The sequence below is a fragment of the Pseudophryne corroboree genome, chromosome 6 (genome assembly GCF_028390025.1).
Source record: "Pseudophryne corroboree isolate aPseCor3 chromosome 6, aPseCor3.hap2, whole genome shotgun sequence".
Taxonomy (NCBI): Eukaryota; Metazoa; Chordata; class Amphibia; order Anura; family Myobatrachidae; genus Pseudophryne; species Pseudophryne corroboree.
In genome coordinates this window covers 148,665,731-148,686,120 of record NC_086449.1, presented here as the reverse complement: position 1 = coordinate 148,686,120, position 20,390 = coordinate 148,665,731, and the positions used below count along the sequence as shown (strand labels likewise).

At 46.3% G+C, this 20,390-nt stretch overlaps 1 protein-coding gene across 1 annotated transcript in view; it reads left to right on the top strand.

Moving 5' to 3' along the window:
* FER1L5 (fer-1 like family member 5) overlaps positions 1-20,390 on the top strand; it is a 926,196-nt gene that overhangs the window by 620,143 nt on the left and 285,663 nt on the right. Inside the window, exons 25-34 of the mRNA XM_063929941.1 lie at positions 705-839; positions 2,000-2,157; positions 2,247-2,352; positions 2,454-2,556; positions 4,933-5,081; positions 5,217-5,387; positions 6,002-6,101; positions 6,184-6,261; positions 9,041-9,127; positions 17,884-18,059. Coding sequence (XP_063786011.1) covers positions 705-839; positions 2,000-2,157; positions 2,247-2,352; positions 2,454-2,556; positions 4,933-5,081; positions 5,217-5,387; positions 6,002-6,101; positions 6,184-6,261; positions 9,041-9,127; positions 17,884-18,059 — 1,263 coding nt within the window. The remainder of the gene's footprint in view (positions 1-704; positions 840-1,999; positions 2,158-2,246; positions 2,353-2,453; positions 2,557-4,932; positions 5,082-5,216; positions 5,388-6,001; positions 6,102-6,183; positions 6,262-9,040; positions 9,128-17,883; positions 18,060-20,390) is intronic.

Sequence of the window (20,390 nt, the reverse complement as noted above, 5' to 3'; positions counted from 1 at the left end):
AGAACCTAAGAAATGTATAGTATATACTAATTATTATTTTGATATTTATTTCATTAGTTGTCCACCTACTTTTTTTTATTTATTTTTTAGGTAGCCTCGTGGCAGTTGAATACAAATGTTGACTGTTTTTATTCCATATTCCCAGCCACCAATCACAGACTTGGTTCAGACTGCCTGAGAATGATGTCTCAGAAATGATATCATCCCACTGATCTGTTTGTTTGTTGCCTCTTGTAAAGCTGGGTACACACTGAGCGATATGTCGCCTGATCCAGCAGATCGGGACGCCATACTGTATCGCTCAAATCAGAGCATAGCGGGCACTGTGTATGCCCAATATGTGGCTGCCCGATGTCGCTAGCGACATCGTCAGGTTTGATGTGCTGCACATCAAGAGAATTTTTTACTGACATGTATTATTTTTATTGGATTGAGGGAGGAGGGAGGTGGAAGAATGCTGATTACAAGAGATACATGCCTGAATATCCTATGCCCAGTTTATGCTCCCAGGATATTGTATGGAGATAGTAAATCAGTTACAAATAATACTATGTTATATTATTGTTTTAGATATGTTTTTGTATTTGTATCCATGAATTACTTGTGTTCTTTACTCACAAGTTCAGTAAGAATGTAGAAGTGTTTTATTTTATCATACCCAATGCTTCAGCTTGTGATGCCCTCTTTGTATTTCTCCTTTGAAGCATTTCCCTGCACAGAAGAAGCCATTCACTGCACCTCCTGCGCAACTCAGACTGAGACTGTGGCTGAGCCTAATGTCTGATGCCAGGAAGATGAATCGATTCTTCCCAGGAAGCCTCTTTGCGTGTGCAGAAACTGTGAGTAAATGCTTTTAGGGGGTATTAAGCCCCCGCCGCAGCGCACTTTGCTGGTGGTGGCAGACTGCGCATGCGCAATGCGCGGCCATACACATTGTGGTCGCATCCCCGATGGAGAGACGAGGCCGTTGCAGGGGTGGAGGTTTGGTGTTGCGGGGGCAGCGTTGCGAAAACAGGGGCAGGGTGGGACCGTTTTCGGGGTAGCTGCATGACATCACACGCATCCGCTCCAAAAACAAACAATGGCCGCTGACCGCTTGGCGCGCGGCCAGGGGTCAACCTTAGATCCGATGCATTCACAATTAGATTGCGGACACATCAGGAGGCGGTCCTACACATGCTGGACAGCCCTCAGCATGTGCAGAGATAAACGCAGAGTTGGCTGCGTAGGCAGCCATCTGCGTTCATCTCTGAATAAACCCCATTGTCTTAAGTTGGTTACATATACTGTATATATAACCTGCAGTATCTGTGAGAGTAGCCTACACCTGGAATAATGTGACAGTGACTGGAGAAGAACTCATCTCCCATTCATCTGTTTTCTATAAATCAGTACTAGCTGTTAGGTAATTTGTGGCTCTATGGTGTTGTGGACTTGAGTTCCAGGATTTCCTGACAGCCAGATACTCCCCCTGTTTTATAAGGAGCATCATAATAGCTCATGGTGTTGGTAGTATGATTATGTTTGCTGGCACCCTGGTGTTTTGATTCCTGTGTAAAAGCATACACCAGATTCCAATAATCCGAAAACTTCTACTTTGTGGAAACATTATGCCTCGTACTTCATATCATTTAAACTGCACACTGATGACCTCGGGTGACACTTGATGTACCGGCTGTCGGGATCCCGGCACTCAGCATACCAACGCCGGAATCCCTACCGCCGGTATACCGTCAAGTATTCTCCCTCTTGGGGTGTCCATGACACCCAGAAGGGAGAATAAATAGCGTGGTGCGCGAGGTGCGCCACCGTGCCCGCAGCGTGGCGAGCCCGCAAGGGGCTCTTTTGCGCTCGCCCCGCTGCTGGCAGTTTGGCGGTCGGGATCCCGACACCGGTACGCTGGGCCTCGGCAAGTCATACCACACTCCTGACCTCAGTTCAGTCACTCCATCCAAACTCACCATTTCCTGCTTACCTATCGTAAGATCTATTTTTTCAGTATGAAAACCAGGCCAAATGGCTGGGAAGTTGGAGCACCAAGACACTAGGCTCCTACCCACCATATTCTGATATCACTGGGATTGTTTCACTTGAAGGATTTCAACCACCAGAGGGCTGGTGCTGGCATGGGGACTGGTATCTGAAGCCGCAGAAAAGGTAAAACATGGAGTCTTGCAATGCTGAGAGAGCCATAGTTCATAGTAACACAAGTACGCAACAGATGAAACGTGTGTTTTATTTATCAGGGTTCCACTGGACAAAAACAGCAGTCACTGGGAGGACGTTTATGAGAATGAGACACGCACACTTGGAGGGACTTGGAACCCAGATCAGATTCCCTATACCGCAGTTGTGAGTGGGGGGGAAGCTACAAAATGTACTTTTGTCCATGTGTCAATGAATCCCTGTTCCTGGCTTATTTCTCACACAGTAAAGAGCGTTTTTTTGCACAGAATGGAGACGAGCACCCGTCCATGGACAAGACAGTGTGCGCTGAGGGTTGGCACTTTGTACAAGACTGGAAAGTGGAGCACACTGGTAGTGCAGACTGTTTGGGTGAGTAAATTGTTACACAAAACATTTGTTAATGAAGATTAAATAAAATGACTGTGTATAAAGGGGAATAAGGGATCAGCATCTGTAAACCTGATGCCTCCAAGGGGCGGTATTCAGTATGCTGGCTGTTGGGATCCCAGCGCTCAGTATACCGGCGACAGAATCCCGACACCTGGCATACCGACCACTATTCTCCCTCTAGGGGGTCCACGACCCCCCTGGAGGGAGAATAATAGCGTGACGCGCGTAGCGCACCACAGTGCCTGAAGCGTGGTGACCGCAGCGAGCCCACAAGGGGCCCATTTGGGCTCGCCCAGCTGTCGGTATGCCGGCGGTCAGCTTCCCGGCGCCGGTATGCTGGCCGCCGAGATCCCAGCCACTGGCATACCATACTACACCCCCTCCATGAACATGGACACTAAGAAAATGAAGACTCCTCCTTCAGACCATATGCACCAGGCATGACACTATTTATTTATTTATTTATTTATTTATTAACAGTTTCTTATATAGTGCGGCATATCCCATTACACTTTACAATTGGGAAAAAAATGATAACACAAAACTGGGTAATAACAGACAGACATCAAGGAAGGAAGGCCCTGCTCGCAAGCTTACAATCTATATCTTGCACCAGGGCTAAAATGTTTTATCCTGGTATCCATAGCATCTGAACGTAAGCCCAGTAATCATAGCCTGTAGCCATTTTACTACTTTTTAATGCACATGGTACTTCAAAAAATATTTTGAAGCAAAAAAATATTAAAAACATTATTTATGCCAAATTTACATTGGCATATACTTATATTCAGAGCCTGCCCTAACCAGTTTAATGCCCTAGGCAAGATTTTGGCTGGTGCCCCCTAGCACCGCCGCTAGTTCTGCAGGAGATGCCTGGCATGAGTCAGCTGGCAGCTCTGCTAACATCGGACGCCTTTTGTTTATGAAAATGCATCATATTATTTGCATTACTATGTGGCTAGGATGCACAAGCAGCTTCTGTTGATTAAAATTATATGCAACATGCCTATATTCTGTGTGTGACTGCGGTAGTATCTGTATACGAAATGCTACATTACAGTGATTTCCAGGAATACACTGCAACATTTTGTATGCAGATACAGCCGCAGTCACACACAGAACATAGGCATGCCACATATCATTTTAATCAGCAGAAGCTGCCGGTGCCCCTAAGCATACCAAATGCCCTAGGCATTTGCCTAGTTTGCCTATGCCTAAGGCCGGCTCTGCTTATATTCCACAGTAGCGTAGAGATGTAGCTTGACAGTGCCAGTTGTAAATGGTACATTACCCTGTTCATACACAATATAAAAATGTAATTCTGTGGCATATGCACAAGAGAGAATAGTATCCTCAAAGTTATTAACAACTGCTAACACCTTGGGATGCTTCCACTAATTATGTTATACATTAACATGCCATTACTGTACCTCGTTCAGCCTCTCCATGTGTAAGAGGACTCAAGTCAGTGTCTATTTCTGGCAGCAGCCCCCATAGGTTTTTATGGAGGCTGCAAAACTCTCAGATTAACCAAGCTCCAAATTCCGAAGCATTTCAGAGTTTTGTCTCAGCAGCTAATACCATCTGAAGATAGCGTTAGCCACTGTATCTTATGGGCTACGTTTCGCAAAACTTACCTGGAAAGTTCTTCCCTGGAGCCTGTTCTGTTGGAATGTAGTTACACTGCCGGCAGTCGGGATCCCGGTGGTGAGGATACCGATCCTGGAATCCCGACCACTGACAATGCCGCCAGCCAGAATCCTGGCTAACAGGGGCTATTCCCACCCGTGGGTGTCCACGACACCCATAGAGTGGGAATAGAACCTGTGGCGAGCCACGGACCTGCAGCGTGGTGAGCGCAACAAGCCCACAAGGGGTTTGTTGTGCTCGGCTCCCTGCTGGCATTCTAGCGGCCGGGATCCCGGCTGTCATTATACTGACCGCTGCCGACATCCCATACCCAACGCATTCTGTCAATGGGTGCTGCACATGTGTGGTCAGTAGATGGAGTTAAGTGACTGCTGATATGGTCACTTCCCTCTGAACACATCACAAGGATTGGCTCCTTTTGTAGCCTCTGTCCATGTGTGTGAGGTTTGATACATTCAGGCGTTGTACAATTCCTTATTGTCGTGAATAGCGGAGATAAGAAATTACAATTATTGGGTCTAAAAACCAATAATTGATACATATGCCCTTAATGATTCTTCAGGCTTTAATGTCTCTTTGTCCTGTTTCTTCTATTTTTTTAAAATCAATATCATGTTTTTATCTTAAAATGCCGCCATTGTTTCCTGGCATTTGATTTATATTTTCCCCCCTTGAATTTTTTCAAATCACTTTGTGAATGAAAAGGGTGGGAATATGGTTCCGGGTCCAGCACACCTTGGGCTGCGGAAGAGGAGACGCACCACACTCATCGTAGGAGGCACTGGAGATGCAAAAGAGAGCGAAATGTCAGACCACAAGTCTCTGACTCTGTTGTCACGTCCTTCAAGGAACTGGTAGGTCCAGCTGCTAATGATGATTTTCATGAATGTTTATTATTTTTCTATTAACATTTATACATACAGAGCACACACATTCCACAGCGCTGATTGTTCAGGTCTGTCTTACTCTGTACATGGCTTTGTCTGCAGCATTCAGAAGCAGCAGATCCCGCACGCTGGGAATATGCTCCAGCTTCTGAGTGGAAGTTTAATCTGAAACAAACTCCTACTGACGTGTTCAGGAGACGCTGCTGGAGAAGAGTTATGGTTCCCTCAGACCAGTCCATGTCATTTGCCATATTTTCGCAGGAAAGATCAAGTGTAAGACTTCAGATTTTCTGGTCTCATTTTGGGGGTTTTGCAGAGTTGAACTGAAGTCAGACGGACCTTACGTAGTATTAGCTGTGCTCATAACTCAGTGCTCATAACTGAGGAGCTGAATGCACACATCTATGAGCCATTCTGAGTTATACTCAGCTCCACTTGTTACTGGCGAGACATAGATGACTGGTAATGGGGCATTAGCACACCAGCATGTAGGCAAAGGTTTGTGCTATGCAGAGTTGTGCATAGGCAACTACTGTCTGCAGCTGATTTCAGACCTGGGGGAAAATTGACTAAGATGGGAGTTCTATTTAAGATGGGATGTTGCCCATAGCAACCAATCAGATTCCAGGTATTATCTTCTAGAAGGTGCTAGATAAATGAGAAGTAGAATCTGATTGGTTGCTATGGGCAACATCCCATCTTAAACAGAACTCCCATCTTAGTACATTTACCCCCTGATCTGGTGCAAGTGCTGGTATCACTGTGCACTGATAATGATGATGACTTTTTGTATAAGGCACAAGGCTTATGGATTTCACAGTATATTTTCATTGAATATCTGCCCTGCACTTACATACCATGTTACTTTCCTGCTGCTTCTCTCTCAGGAGTTAGATTTAGACAAGCTTGACAGTAACAAAGAGACAAAGGATGCTCCCAAAGGAGTCCTGAGATATAACAATCCTCTCATATACTGCCTGTGCACAGGTAAGTGTATATACATAGATGAGTATGGCAATAGGACATAGAACATAGTTTGATGAATGATGTTATATTTGTTCATTTCCAGGCCGCCACCTTTTCCAGCTTCGCTGTTACTTATTCGGTGCCCGAGGTCTTCCCTCCACAGATGGAAGCAGCTCTTCAGGTCAGGGAGGGTAGTAAACATAATGGGCCAGTTGTAATGAAGTCCAAGTCGGCCGGAAGTGCGGGCTCCTGGCTGAGCTCTGACATTTTTTAAAGCTGCAATCATGTACAAGGCAAAATTATGCTCATAACTCAGTGCTCATAACTGAGGAGCTGAATGCACGCATCTATGGGCCATTCTGAGTTATACTCAGCTCCACTTGTGACTGGCGAGCCATAGATGGCTGGTAATGGGGCATTAGCACACCAGCATGTAGGCAAAGTTTTGGGCTATGCAGAGTTGTGCATAGGCAACTATGCAGCTGATTTCAGACCTGGGGGATAAACCGCTAGGCATGTATGTAATCACTTGACTACAATTGGCTTTCATGCATATGACATTTTATCAGTGTAATCTGTATTCATGCTGAAGAAGTGTTCTGTAGCAGACATGAATTGCCTGTAAATTAAGGAAATAAAACAGGATGCCATAAATCATAGCCTGCTATCCCTCTTCCTAAATATCCACTCTTCTATCCTCCCCTTTCCTACTCTTCTTTCCAGTTCACCCTTCAACTTTTTACCCTTTCCTCTTAGCATGTAAGCTCTCACAGGAATGGACCTCCTGTCTCAGTTTCATCCCTACAATATCCTTGCTTGCAGTGCTTCATGACTTCTGTCTCCCAGACCCTTTAAGCGATGCTATCTCTGTGTGCTCACTCTTCACTGGGTGGGTACAGTCTCTTTGAGTGCTGAACTGCCTTCCCGTCCCCCTGACTCACACATAGCCACTGCAAGGTTACTCACCATCCTAGGCAAAGCTCCAGATTACCACTCCTCCTTCCACCAAAACACACTTCCCCGCCCCTTACACACTTTTTCATCCACTAGGGGACACTGGAGCTTACGCTGAGTATGTAGGCTTGGTTGCGGGAAGCTAGGCGTATACTAATCTAGAAAAGTGTGTAGCTCCTCCCCTCTAGTACCCATCATTCCCCAGTTAGAAAATGTGCCTTAGTGAGTTAGTCTGGAGCTTGTTACAGCTTTTTCTTAGATAATTTTACTTTCTTTTCTTTTATATTCAGTTGTCTTTATGCACATTTCGCCTCACCTTTGCTGCATTTAACAGCAGAGCTACAGGTTTTGCACTTACATAGTGCACACAGGTTACCAGGGCTAATTTCAAAGCTGCTGCTATACCTGCATCATTACCAACGGTTGGCAGCACCTCTCTAAAGGGCCCCATATACTAGGACGATTTTACACGATTTCATACAATTCCGATATATCCGTCTGATAAATTGTATGAAATTGTGTACAATCGTATGTGTTTTAGATCGTATCCAATCTGATGCGCATTGGTGCTGCACTAATGATATATCGGAATTGCATGGAATCGGATGAAAAAAAAGTGTGTTTTTTGTGCATGTAATATATCGCATGCGATGTATCACAGGGAAGTTTGACTGGCATTCTCTGGACACTCCCAGCCCCCGTAGCCCTCTATCCAGCCCATCAGATATATATCATGGTGCAATTGTATGCCGTACGATATATTGCATGCGATGTATAGCGGCTTCATCAGTCACATGCAATATATCTTATGCAAAAATAGCACAAAAGTGCCAAATCGTATGGATCACTCCCGGGAAGGTACCGGGGGAGTTCAAGGGAAATTACATCCGACTTCAGCCTCAGACATATCGTTGTAGTGTATGGGGCCCTTAAGGGTGCTAACAACCTCACCAGCTCACTGTGAGTATGCTCCCGCCCGACCAAGGTATCTCCGCTCCTTAGTATTCGCCGGCGGGTAGTTGTCCCGGTGGTCAGTAGAAGGACGCCTGTACAGGCGCATCCAGGCAGAAAGACGCGATCATGGAGTAGGGGAGGCGGCTGTAGAGCGGGCTCTCGGCTGCTTCACTCCTCTGTACAGGTGCGTTCCGGTGGTCAGAATGCCCTTTTGTAAGAGAAGGGGAGTCGATACAGGGGGTAATCCCGCTCACACGGGCGGCCATTATGGGGATTTTTGCTGCAAATATCCTACAACAGGGGAGGGGGGCGGAGCCTCGCAGTGGCGCCTTTTCTAAAAGGGGAACAGCTGCATAGCTGCAACGGCTGTTCTCTCACAGATTAGTGTAATTACAGTATGCTAATTGTCCCTCTATATTTGTTTGTGCGTCATAGGCACAATCTTACAGTTTCAAGAGAGAGCACAGATGTTCAGTCTCACAGAGAAATAGCAGCTGAGGTGATTGTGAACAAACTCCCAACAGCTGCAGTGACCAGAAATCTCTTACAACAACAGCCAAATCTATACATCCAACTTCCGATACAAGGTCGTGAGTACGCTGGGGTGTTAAGATGGTTGCTGGAGACAGGGAATTCAGGGGTGGGTGGTGTGATCCCCTCCTCTATTTCCACATAATTTTCTGGTCTTTTTTACTGTGTATCTATAACACCTTGTAGTGTGTGGGTGTGTGTCTGTATCTCGGAACATGACGGGCAGGTCAAACACAAAAGCTTTTTTCCTGTACTCAGTGCAGCACTAAATTTACCCTCACAAATCTGCAGGGTAACTGTACCTTGTGCAAGTCATGTTCTACGACAGACTCAAACAAGCCTGATGACGTTTCTAATACTCCACCTTGGGTTTCAGTTCTAGCTGGATTCGTGGCTGCTTTATCGGCAGATTTGGCGGAGTCCTGTAGGTCAGAACTGGCCAGGGACTTTGCTAAGTCCATAGAGGTTCTCGTCACTGTGATTGTGTCTTCTAATAGGCCTTCTCCTATTTCTTCCCTTAGGCAGTAACGTCCACTACCTGCAATCTGATGAATCAGACGATGACCAACCACACCACGAGGACGTGGAGGAAGGCGAATTGGAGGAAGGTTTGGAGGAGCCAGTACAGGACAGGGACTCCGGTGCACAGGGAGTAGAACCCTTGATTCTGGCGGTAAAGAAGATTCTTAATATTCCTGAAGACACTGTACCCGAACCCAAAGAATTTAAATTGTTTGACAAACAAAAGACTTCTTCAGTTGTTTTCCCCTTTTCACAACAATTACACGGCCATTTGGCGGCGGCATGGAAACAGCCAGACAAGTGTCTCCCTGTTCACTGGAAATTTCTTTCTCACTACCCCTTTCAGTCATCCATATCAGGTACTGTAAGTGAGAAACTCCCCCACCAGTGGATGCGTTGGTGTCTCGACTGTCCAAAAAGACGACTCTTCCTGTACCGGGAGCTACTTCACTTAAAGATGCCTCTCATCGTAGGCTTGAGGCTACCCTTAAGTCCATTTACTCAGCAGGGGCCCAACTCTGATAAGTGCATGGATTAACACTGCCACTGTCAAGTGGGCAGAAGGATTTGGCAACGTATTGGACTCGGGATCACTGAGATCGGTCCCGAAGGTCATCGCTGAACACATACGTGAATCAGCAGGTTATTTAGCTACAGCCGCTAGAGACATCAGCTTAATTAGTCCTAGGATCTCTGATTCTGCTATTTCAGCACGTTGGACTCTGTGGCTCTGCTCTTGGCATTCATATAGAGTCAAAAAAGTCGGTCGAGGCTATCCTGTCCACAGGCGATATTTTTTTTCGGACCACAGTTCGAAAAATGGATTTCCCAAGCTACTGGTGGCAAATTTTTGCCATCTGCACTTCCGCCAGCCCTTTCGTGGAAGAGGATTTTCAACACACAGCGGTGCGTCGTCCAGAGTCCAAGACAACAGAGAAGCAGACGGCATGACGGGCTGCCAACCCACCTGGGGGCTCCACAGGTGGGTGCGCACCTCCTGACATTTCATCACGTTTGGTTCCACACATCATCGGATCCTTGGATTCATCGTTTGGTATCGTCGGGATACAAAATAGATTTTTCAGTTTTCCCTCAAAATCGTTTCTTTACAACAGGACTACCGCCGTCTCCAGACAAAGCAGCTGTAGTACAGACAGCCATACAATCACTTTTCATATCAGGGGTGTTGATACCAGTCCCATTGAATGAGAGAGGTCGGGGATTCTACTCAAACCTCTTTGTGGTTCCCAAACCAGATGGATCTGATCTGTCAGGCTGATCCTAAATTCTAAATCGTTGAACGAGTACCTGATGATTGATCGCTTCAAGATGGAGTCCATTCAATCTGTGATAGGAAACTTTGAATCAGAGGAGTACCTGATCTCCTTGGATATAAAGGATGCGCATCTGCACATCCCAATTTGGGAACTGCATCAGGACTACCTACGGTTTGCCATTTTACAATGAACACTATCCGTTTTGAGCTCTGCCGTTTAGATTATCCTCAGCACCCCGGATGATGATCCTTGAGTGTCACCATTGTTCCTTATCTGGATAACTTGTTAATCAAGGCACCATTACAGTCAACCCTTCTAGAGCATGCAGCATTGACGTACGGGACGTTAATACATCCCAACTCATCGTCTTCGATTTCTGGGGTTGATTCTCGAAACAAAACTACAGAGAGTTATTCAACCACTGGACAAGGCACAGGACATCTGTCAAATGGTCCAGATGGTCTTAAAGCCAAAATGGGTATCGTTACACCATTGTATTCGGCTTTTGGGAAAGATGGTAGCGGCCTTCGAAGCACTGCAATTGCGCCGTTTCCACTCCAGGCCATTTTAACTGGATCTTCTGTCTCAATGGTCGGGATCTCACCTACAACTACATCGACAGGTCCACTAATCTCCTCAAACAAGGATGTCGCTTTCCTGGTGGCTCCAGATCAACAACCTGATTTTGGGACGTTGTTTTGGAATTTGGAATTAGACTATTTTCACAACGGATGTGAGTCTCAGAGGTTGGGGTGCGGTGGTCCTGGACTATCACTTTCAGGGAAGGTGGTCGCCCCAGGAAAGCCAGTTACCCATAAACGCACTGGAACTCAGGGCAATCTACAATGCTCTGAGAGTGGCTTCTCACGATCTTCGATATCATCCTGTTCAAGTACAATCTGACAATGCAATGGCTGTTGCGTACATCAACAGACAGGGCGGAACACGCAGGCGCCTGGCGATGCAGGAGGCAACCCGGATCTTGCATTGGTCAGAGACAAATCGGGTGATTCTATCTGCCGTTTTCATTCCAGGAGAAGACAACTGGGAGGCGGATTATCTTAGTCGCCAGGTTATTCTGGTGGCACCAGACCGGCCTCGGAGAAGCTGCTTCTCGGATCTTCAACTTCTTCTGGTGGATGCACCGTGGTCACAGCTACCCCGGCTGGATCTTCTACTGCAAAGACCGCTTCTACATCTCAATTTAGTGCAGCTGCATTTGACGGAGTGGCTGTTGAAACCGCTATCCTAAGATGTAAGGGTATTCCAAAAGCTGTCATTTATACCATGTTATGAGCTAGAAAATGGTTACGGCAGATCATTATCACCGCAATTGGCGCTCTTACGTTTCCTGTTGTCAGAGTCGTCAAATTCCTTCCAGTTCCTTTCGGCTCTCCAGACTCTTACTTTTCCATCAAACAGGACTAGACGCGGTTCTTTGTTTAGGTTCATTGAAAGTTCAGATTTCTGCTCCCTCCATTTTTTACCACCCCTATCTGGCACTTCTGCTGGAAGTGCAAACGTTTCTTCAGGGTGTGCTCAGATTTCGACTGCCTTTTGTGCCACCTTCAGCACCATGGGATCTCAATCTCGTGTTATCCTTCCTTCAGTCATACACATTTGAACCATTGGAGGAGGGAGACATTCAATTTCTTACATGGAAGACGGTTCTTTTGCTAGCATTCGCCGAGTCTCGGAATTGGATGCACTATCATGCAAACTTCCATACCTTGCATTCCACGAGGATAGAGCGAACTTCATACGCAAGCTACCTTCCTTCCGCAGGTGGTGTCCGCATTCCATATTAATCAGCCTATTGTAGTACCGGCTTTTTGGTAAGTATCCGGACATTCCTCCACTCTGGATGTGGTCAGAGCCTTGTGTGTTTATGTTTATAGCATACCTCCGTGTACGTAAATCAGACATGTTGTTCGTTTTGTACCACGCTGCCAAACGGGGATGGCCGGCATCAAAACAGACATTGGCTCAATGGATTCGATTGTCCATCCGTCAGGCATACATCAGCAAGAACTTGCAACCTCCATCTTCCATTGTAGCGCATTCCACAAGATCGATGGGTACATCTTTGGCGGCGCGTCACGTTTGCAGCTTCAGCCTCTCGTTTTGGTCAATTAGTTCTGCAGGTTCCTCAGAGCTCTACCACCCAGGGGGAAGACTTTGGGACATCTCCAACGTAAGCTCCAGTTTCCCCAAGTGGATGACAGAGAAAATGGGATTTTGGTACCTACCGGTAAATCCTCTTCTCTTATGTCCTAGGGGATACTGCGAATCCATTTAGTACCATGGGGTATAGATGGGTCCACTAGGAGCCTTGGGCACTTTAAGAATTTGATAGTGTGCGCTGGCTCCTCCCTCTATGCCCCTCCTACCAGACTTAGTTTAGAAAATGTGCCGGAGGAGCCGGTGACGTCTCTAGACGCTCCTGAAGAGTTTTCTACATTTATTTTATATGTTTGTTATTTTCAGGCAGGGCTGGATGGCACCAGCCTGCCTGCTCCGTTGGACTTAGGGAAGGTGGGGGGGGGGGGGGGGGGGGCAGCACAACGTCTTGAAGGGCTAATGGTATCGTTCCCCGCTGACAGGAAACTAGCTCCTGAGGGAACTATTCGCAAGCCTCACCATGGCGAGTGTGCATTCCCGCAGCACGCCGCCACCCCTAACAGAGCCAGAAGATAGAAGAGTGGTGAGTACTAAGCCGGCATCCCGGTTAGCGGGTCGCCGGCCATTATGGCGGCATGAGGGTACGGAGATGCACAGCTTCTACATGGGTCTCCAGACTCAGTACCCAGTGCAGATGCACAGCTGCTGAGAGGGCGAACTGAGTCTCAGTATCCTATATGTGTACACAGTACCCAGACTGGCATTACAGACTTAAAAGGGGGCTGACTCCATTTTAGGCACAAAATTACCTCAGCCAGTATAAAAAAAGAGTGGGAAGACCACGCGCTATTGAAGGGGCGGGCTTTACTATGAGCGGATCCAGCAGCCACCAGCGCCATTTTCCCTCTGCAGTGGACACAGACGCTGACTTACAGGGACGCGCAGCTACTCCGGAGAGACTCCAGATTATCTCAGCGGGTCATAGCAGGGGGGAAGCGATTATTAGTGTACTAAGTCCCCAATCTGGGTACTTAGTCTGCAACCCGGCTAAGCTTGGCATTAGCGGTATGGGTGCTGTGTGCTGGCTCCATACTATCTCTGTGTCTTCCTGGAAGGGCTCTTTGTGGGTTATTTGTGCATTTAACCTCTTCCTGCGTGTGTGTGTGTGTGTGTGTGTGTGTGTGTGTGTGTGTGTGTGTGTGCTGCCACTGTCACAATATGTCAGACAAAGAGTGTGTTTCATGTAAGGCACGGTGTTCCTCTTCTCCAGGGGGTTCGCTACTGTGCACTCAGGGAGTAATTCTGAGTTGATCGCAGCAGGAACTTTGTTAGCAGTTGGGCAAAACCATGTGCACTGCAGGGGAGGCAGATATAACATGTGCAGAGAGAGTTAGATTTGGCTGGGTTATATTGTTTCTGTACAGGGTAAATACTGGCTGCTTTATTTTTACACTGCAATTTAGATTGCAGATTGAACACACCACACCCAAATCTAACTCTCTCTGCACATGTTATATCTGCCTCCCCTGCAGTGCACATGGTTTTGCCCAGTTGCTATCAAAAATCCTGCTGCGATCAACTTGGAATTACCCCCAAAGTTCCTGCTGCGATCAACTCAGAATTACCCCCTCAGTGCAGTGTACCTTACCAGGCTAGCGGGGCAGAGCCATTAAGGGAATGATTTCCAATATTTCTACTAAATTGTCCCGCAATGAGAAAGAGACGCAATACTTAAGACAATCAATGACTAAGTTTATGAAAAGAGACTCAGTACCCAAACCAGCGTCTCAGTCCCCTGACATTTGTCCACAGAAACGTACTTTGGCCCATATTCTGCAGTCTAACTCTGATGATGAAGGGTCAGACATGGGGGAGGTGGACTCAGAGGTGGGGGAGGCTAACCTGTCACAAGGAATAGAGGCTCTCATAGAGGCTATCAGAGAAGTTCTGCATATCCCTGAACTGTTTATCTGTCCTGTGTGTGTGTTCTCCTGGTTCATTCCTTCTCTGTTCCATCTCCTCTCGGTCTACATTTTCTAACTGAGGGATGATGGGTACTAGAGGGGAGGAGCAACACACTTTTCTAGATTAGTATGTGTCTAGCTCCCAGCAACCAAGTCTATATACCCAGCGTAAGCTCCAGTGTCCCCTGTGGAATCGGAGAAAAGGATTTACCGGTAGGTACCAAAATCCTATTTTTCACCTGACTGGCTCTAGTCCAGATGCAATTATGGCTGGTGCAAAACTTCTGTTATCCAGGTTCACATGCAAAATTTCTAGTTGGGTGGTGGAGCTATTGACATGTTAAAGGAACAAAGTGATGCGTCAGCTTCCTGATAGTAATGCCTTTGGGTTTCTGCATAGAAGACAAAGGGGGACATTTATCATAGATTGCATATTCAATGCGATCTGGGCAGGATCTTACCGCCCGGGATCGCATTGAAATATGCAATCCTATCATCCGAATGTATGATTGTGCACCCGCAGGGACAGGGAGCCCATCCCTGTGATGTGCTGTAATGGCTGCCGGGGGTGCTGCACAGTTAGCTAAGACCACACTTTCTCAGAGGTCACTTTTGGGGAGGGTTCTGGGGGAACCCTCTGCCTGGCCAGCTACTCTATGTGTAGCCTATAGGCTGTAGGGGCCAGTATTGGGAATGTTTCGCATTCCGGATATTGGAAAATCTGGCAGCATTACATCACACATAGAAACCTACGGGGGATGAGGCTGCCGGCAGGAATGGAGGGATAGCTGTGGTCCCTCGTTCATATATTCAGGTGTTACTTAATATTTATTGTTAACCCCTGAAAACGGGTGTTTTGGGGGAAATCGCTGCAAATATGCAATGATAAATGGGCCCCTTAGACAGCTGCAGAGAGATAAAAATGATAGTACGTAGTATATGTAGTACATAAAATATATAAGGAACCCTTATCCTCTTACAGTGTATAGGAATGTGATGTTTAACAGGATTAGGACTCGGAGAAGAGCTCACTATATAATGCATGTACGCCTTATACTATATATTAAAGATTCAAATGCAATAATCCCATAAGCACTTGTTTTTTATTTAATATATATTTTAAATTAAACCGTTTCCATTTACAGCCAGTGTGATGCTTAGGGCTCTATCTAACAATGAGGCAGATGTATTAAGCTTGGAGAAGTGATAAAGCAGTGATAAGTGCAAGGTGATAACGCACCAGCCAATCAGCTTCTAACTGTCATTTCTCAAACCTGTAATGATTGGCTGGTGCGTTATCACCTTGCCCTTATCACTGGTTTATCACTTCTTTATCCCTTCTCCGGGTTAATATATCTGCCCCAATGACCCAAATGTATTAAGCTTTAACAAGAGATAAGGTAGAGATGGATAAAGGGTGATAAATGACCAGCCAATCATCTTCCTAACTGCCATGTTACAGGCTGTGGGGTAGATGTATTAACCTGTAGAAGGCATAAGGAAGTGATAAACCAGTGATAATGCAAGGTGATAAACACACCAGCCAATCAGCTCCCATATGTAAATTAACAGTTAGGAGCTGATTGGCTGGTGCAATGCACTTAACACTGCACTTAACACTGCTTTATCACTGGTTTATCGCTTCCTTATGCCTTCTACAGGTTAATACGTCTACCCCTGTGTTTGAAAAATGACAGAAGCTGGTTGACTGGTCATTTATCACTCTTTATCCGTCTCCACTTTATCTCTTGTTAAGGCTTAATACATTTAGGCCTATATCTTGTTAAAGCTTAATACATTTGGGCCAGAAATGTTACTTATTGCAGGTGGCATGTTGCGTTTAGTATCACAATGAATATACCACCAGTATTTGGTATATGTTCAGAATGTCAACATGGATGGGAGGTCAACACCCACTATGTAAAACAATAACACAATGTCACAATTACATCATTTTGACTTTGTGATGGTCAAAACCCGATTTTTGCCAATCCCTGGGTTATAGTTAGGGTTAGGTTAAGTTGACATACATATGGGAAACTGCAAGGCATACATGCCAGATGTTGCTTTTTGGGCACATTCCCGCCATACCACCCGCGGGCCACAGTGTCCCGTGTGGAGAAAGATGGGGGGGGGGGGGGGGGTTTACAGTCTCTGTCACTTGATGCTACATGCACACAGTGATGAGAGAGCTTGGGGGCAAGCCAGCAGCTCAAGAAATGCTGGGCACACGCCAACTGACAAAGAAGTTACATGCAATTGAGCATGACCTCACATACCATAAGGCCACACCTTTTGTTTGTTTGTTTGCATGCATGCTTAAGTTGCGCCCATAGAACCCTGACTCAAAAATTCCAAATGTTGGGAGGTACTGTGTGCCTTATGCTGGGTACACACTAGGACAACGGATGTGCTTGATGTCACAACTGGGTGTCCATTTACATGTGCCCGCTCAGTTGTGATATCAGTCATCAGCGACCTCTGCAGCAAATGTACGGGCGGTCTCAGCACGATGCACGATATTTCTGCAGATATATTGCCATTCAGCTATGCCTGCAGGGCCGACGTGATATGTCTGCGAACTACATCATTCATAAACATACTGGGGGTACACACTCAATGACGCACCCACGATATATCGCCTGTTCAATTGACCGGTCAATATATTGTCTAGTGTGTACACAGCATAATTGTGTGGGGCATTGATGGTATCCCAAAAATTAAATGACCTAAAATACTTAAATTAGGGACTGAGGTCTGAACTAATTAAAATATAAATGCAAATGACAAAAAAATCTACAAATACACAAAAAAGTATTACTTACTGGTTTGCAGGTACTCCTTTGCTCTAAGAATCTTATCTCTTCCTTCAGCTCTTTAACTCCACATCTGAGAGGCGGAGTTTCACACTGAAGGCAGGACATACTAAGCATCGTATTTACTATGCGGTACATCCCACAGACATACTAATCGCATATGTACTTACATATGTCATTCGTATCACAAAGGGCACCTCTCCTAATAAGAGCTGTCCTTTGTGATGTCGGGGCTTCCGGGTTTAGGACCTGCGTATGCACAGAGGAACGTGGCGGCTGCAGGGGTTGCCAATCGGATCCCTCGCAGGGGAAATCATATTAAGAAGCCCATCAGCCTCTATTGGGTAACGCCACCCAAAAGATGGTGTTACCCACCGGCTCCAAGCTAGGGAATGCATTGCACTCTGGAGCTTGGTACATATGGAAATGAGGTAAAAACCCAGAAAATTGGATTTTCGGGTTTTTACCGCATTTTAGGCTTTAGTGCATCCCAGTCACAGGTTGGGAGTGAGGGAGAGAGGGAGGGGAGTGCTGTGTCTGGCTTCCTGCATGACACACACACACTGGCGCTGTGGAAACTATGTGGCACCTTAAAAGTACAACATAACAATAGTAATAATAAATACTAAAGCCCTATTTTTTGTATCAATCTCTAACTTGCTAGATATGTACGTCCAGGTGTGTTTTCTACAATACAGTCAGCACTCTGAGGACTTCTGTCGCTCTACTGTTTGGGATCAGACACTTCTGTTCTGTGATATAATCATCTATGGCAAGCCCAAGTCTGTGTTGAAGGAGCCCCCCTACGTCACCATGGAGGTCTTTAAAAAGGATCAAAGGGTAATAAATTTATTATTATGATAGTTAAGTTGGGTACACACTTAACGATGTGTGTACCCAGCTGACGGGACGAATGGGTACACACAGTGCTATTTTCGTAGGAAAATAGGTTCAGGAACTGTGGGCAAGGCGGAAGTGGACAGTGATGTGGGTGGAGCTACCAACTGGTGCATAAACTTTTTTATAAACACATAATGCTCCCAGCAGTGCCATATATACACATTACACACTGCCCCCAGTAGTGCCAGTTACACACTGCCGCCAGTAATGCTAGTTACACATTGCCCCCAGTAATGCCAGTTACACATTGCCCCCAGTAATGCCAGTTACACTTAGCCCCTAGTACAGTCAGACACACAATGACCCTGCTAATAGTGCTCACCCCTCCGTTGTTGCTATTGCTGCTGCTGTCGCTGCTGCATCTGCGTCTTCCATCTGAACCTGAGGGGAGTAGAGCGCAGTGTGCATCTCTCCTTCCCCTCGCTGTGGCAGCCATTTGAAACATGGCACCAGATTGTGAGCCAATCAAAGTTCGTGGGCTGGCAGCAAATCAGGAGCTGCCGCTGCTGCTGGTCCACAAGCTCTAATTGGATGGTGGAGACGTACATAGGAAGAGGAAGGAGAGACGTGCGCTGCACTCCCCTTCCCTCAGGCAGACTCACAGACAGGGGAAGCGGAGGCAGCGACAGCAGGGAACTGCCAGGCCGGGCCGCAGACATTCTGGAACGCCGTTCCTGATGACGTCATTTTGGAAAGACCTTCAGGGAAAGCGGTCCGGAGCATTCCGTACGAAAAATAGCCCTGGGTACATATATCTGAATGATATATAGCGCGACCATGCAATATATATCGTTCATGGCTGCATTCTAATGCATGCCATCATATGCCAGGACGTCCCATTCGGAGTGTAGCACTCCTGATGGGACGACCCGGCAAACAACCAGCAGGAGTGCACAGTAGTGGGTACAGACTAGACCAAAGGTTTCCAATCTGGAGTGCCGCAAGGCTCTTGCTAGGGTGCATAAATGTCAGGATGTAAATAGTTCACCTTAGCTTGCATTAATTAAAAATACCTTAATAAAATTTTTTTTTATATGTGCTAGAATCAGCTTTAAGCAATAAATATAAACAGACAAAATTAATTCACAATATCCTTATTTTATTTGTAAATAAATAGGGTTGTTTTTTTTAAATGAGGAAATTAATATATATGTACCGGTATATAACTTACAAACATAGAACATGTAAGACCAGACAAACAAACAAGACAATTCCCTATGGGTACACTGGATAGCGTTTTACCCCACTTGGGTGATGAAAGTTTTTCCAAAATGGATAGCGTTTGACAGTCTCTATACCCCACTTGGGTGTAAAAGTTTCTCCAAAGTGGATAACGTTTTGACAGTCTCTGTATGGTGGATGCTGATATTGCTGGTGTTTAAATAGCCATTGTGGATATACTTCAATGCAGTCTTTGCAAGGGTTAATGGTGGTATATTGAATGGAAAGTGTTCCTACCGTTTCTGTTGGAGTAGTTCTTTGACACTTCCCCCACCTGTAAGTGATGTTATTCCCTCTGGCTGTAACTTCCGCGATGCAGCAGTGATACTGTCTGCCGGCAGACACCCGTCCGTGCGGCTCCGTTCTTAGTTGCTTCCGGGCGCTGTACGGAGCGGGATCGATTTCTCCACGATCATTGCTAGGGTGCGTTGGGTTGGTGGTCAGGGACCAAATCAAATTATTTATGGTCAAAGTGATAGGCAAAAGCAGGGCTAATGGCTCTCAATGATAAAACATGTGGACATTCAGAAGCACAACTGTACACCATCACATAACAGAATCTAAGGATGACAGTTTGGCACAATTTACTTAATTGAATATTTTTATCTAAATTTATCGGTAAAGAACTTTTAGCCAAGGAATGCCGTAAGAAAAATGCTGATATTCTAGGGCACCATGATTCGATAAAATTTTGGAACCATTGCACTAGACCAGGGGTCTTCAACCCGTTTCCCGCGGGCCACAGGTGGCCCGCTGCTATGGTTTCCATGGCCCGCCGACGCGCCCGCCCGCAGCGCACATATGAACACGAAAAAAAATATTTTTTTTTTTCCCTTTCCCGGAGTCATGTGACTCCCCCGCACTGTCACTGGTTGCCTGTGAAGAAGGGGAGTAGCTCCTCTTAGGCTGGTCAGTGGTCTGGTCACCCTTACTGTGTCTCCCTCCCTGTGTCTCCCTCCGCCTGCAGTGTTGAATAGGTGGGTGAGAGCGGCGGGGACCCGGCTGGGGGGGGTGCGGCAAGTTACCATTGAGAGCAGGGGGCAGTGCGGG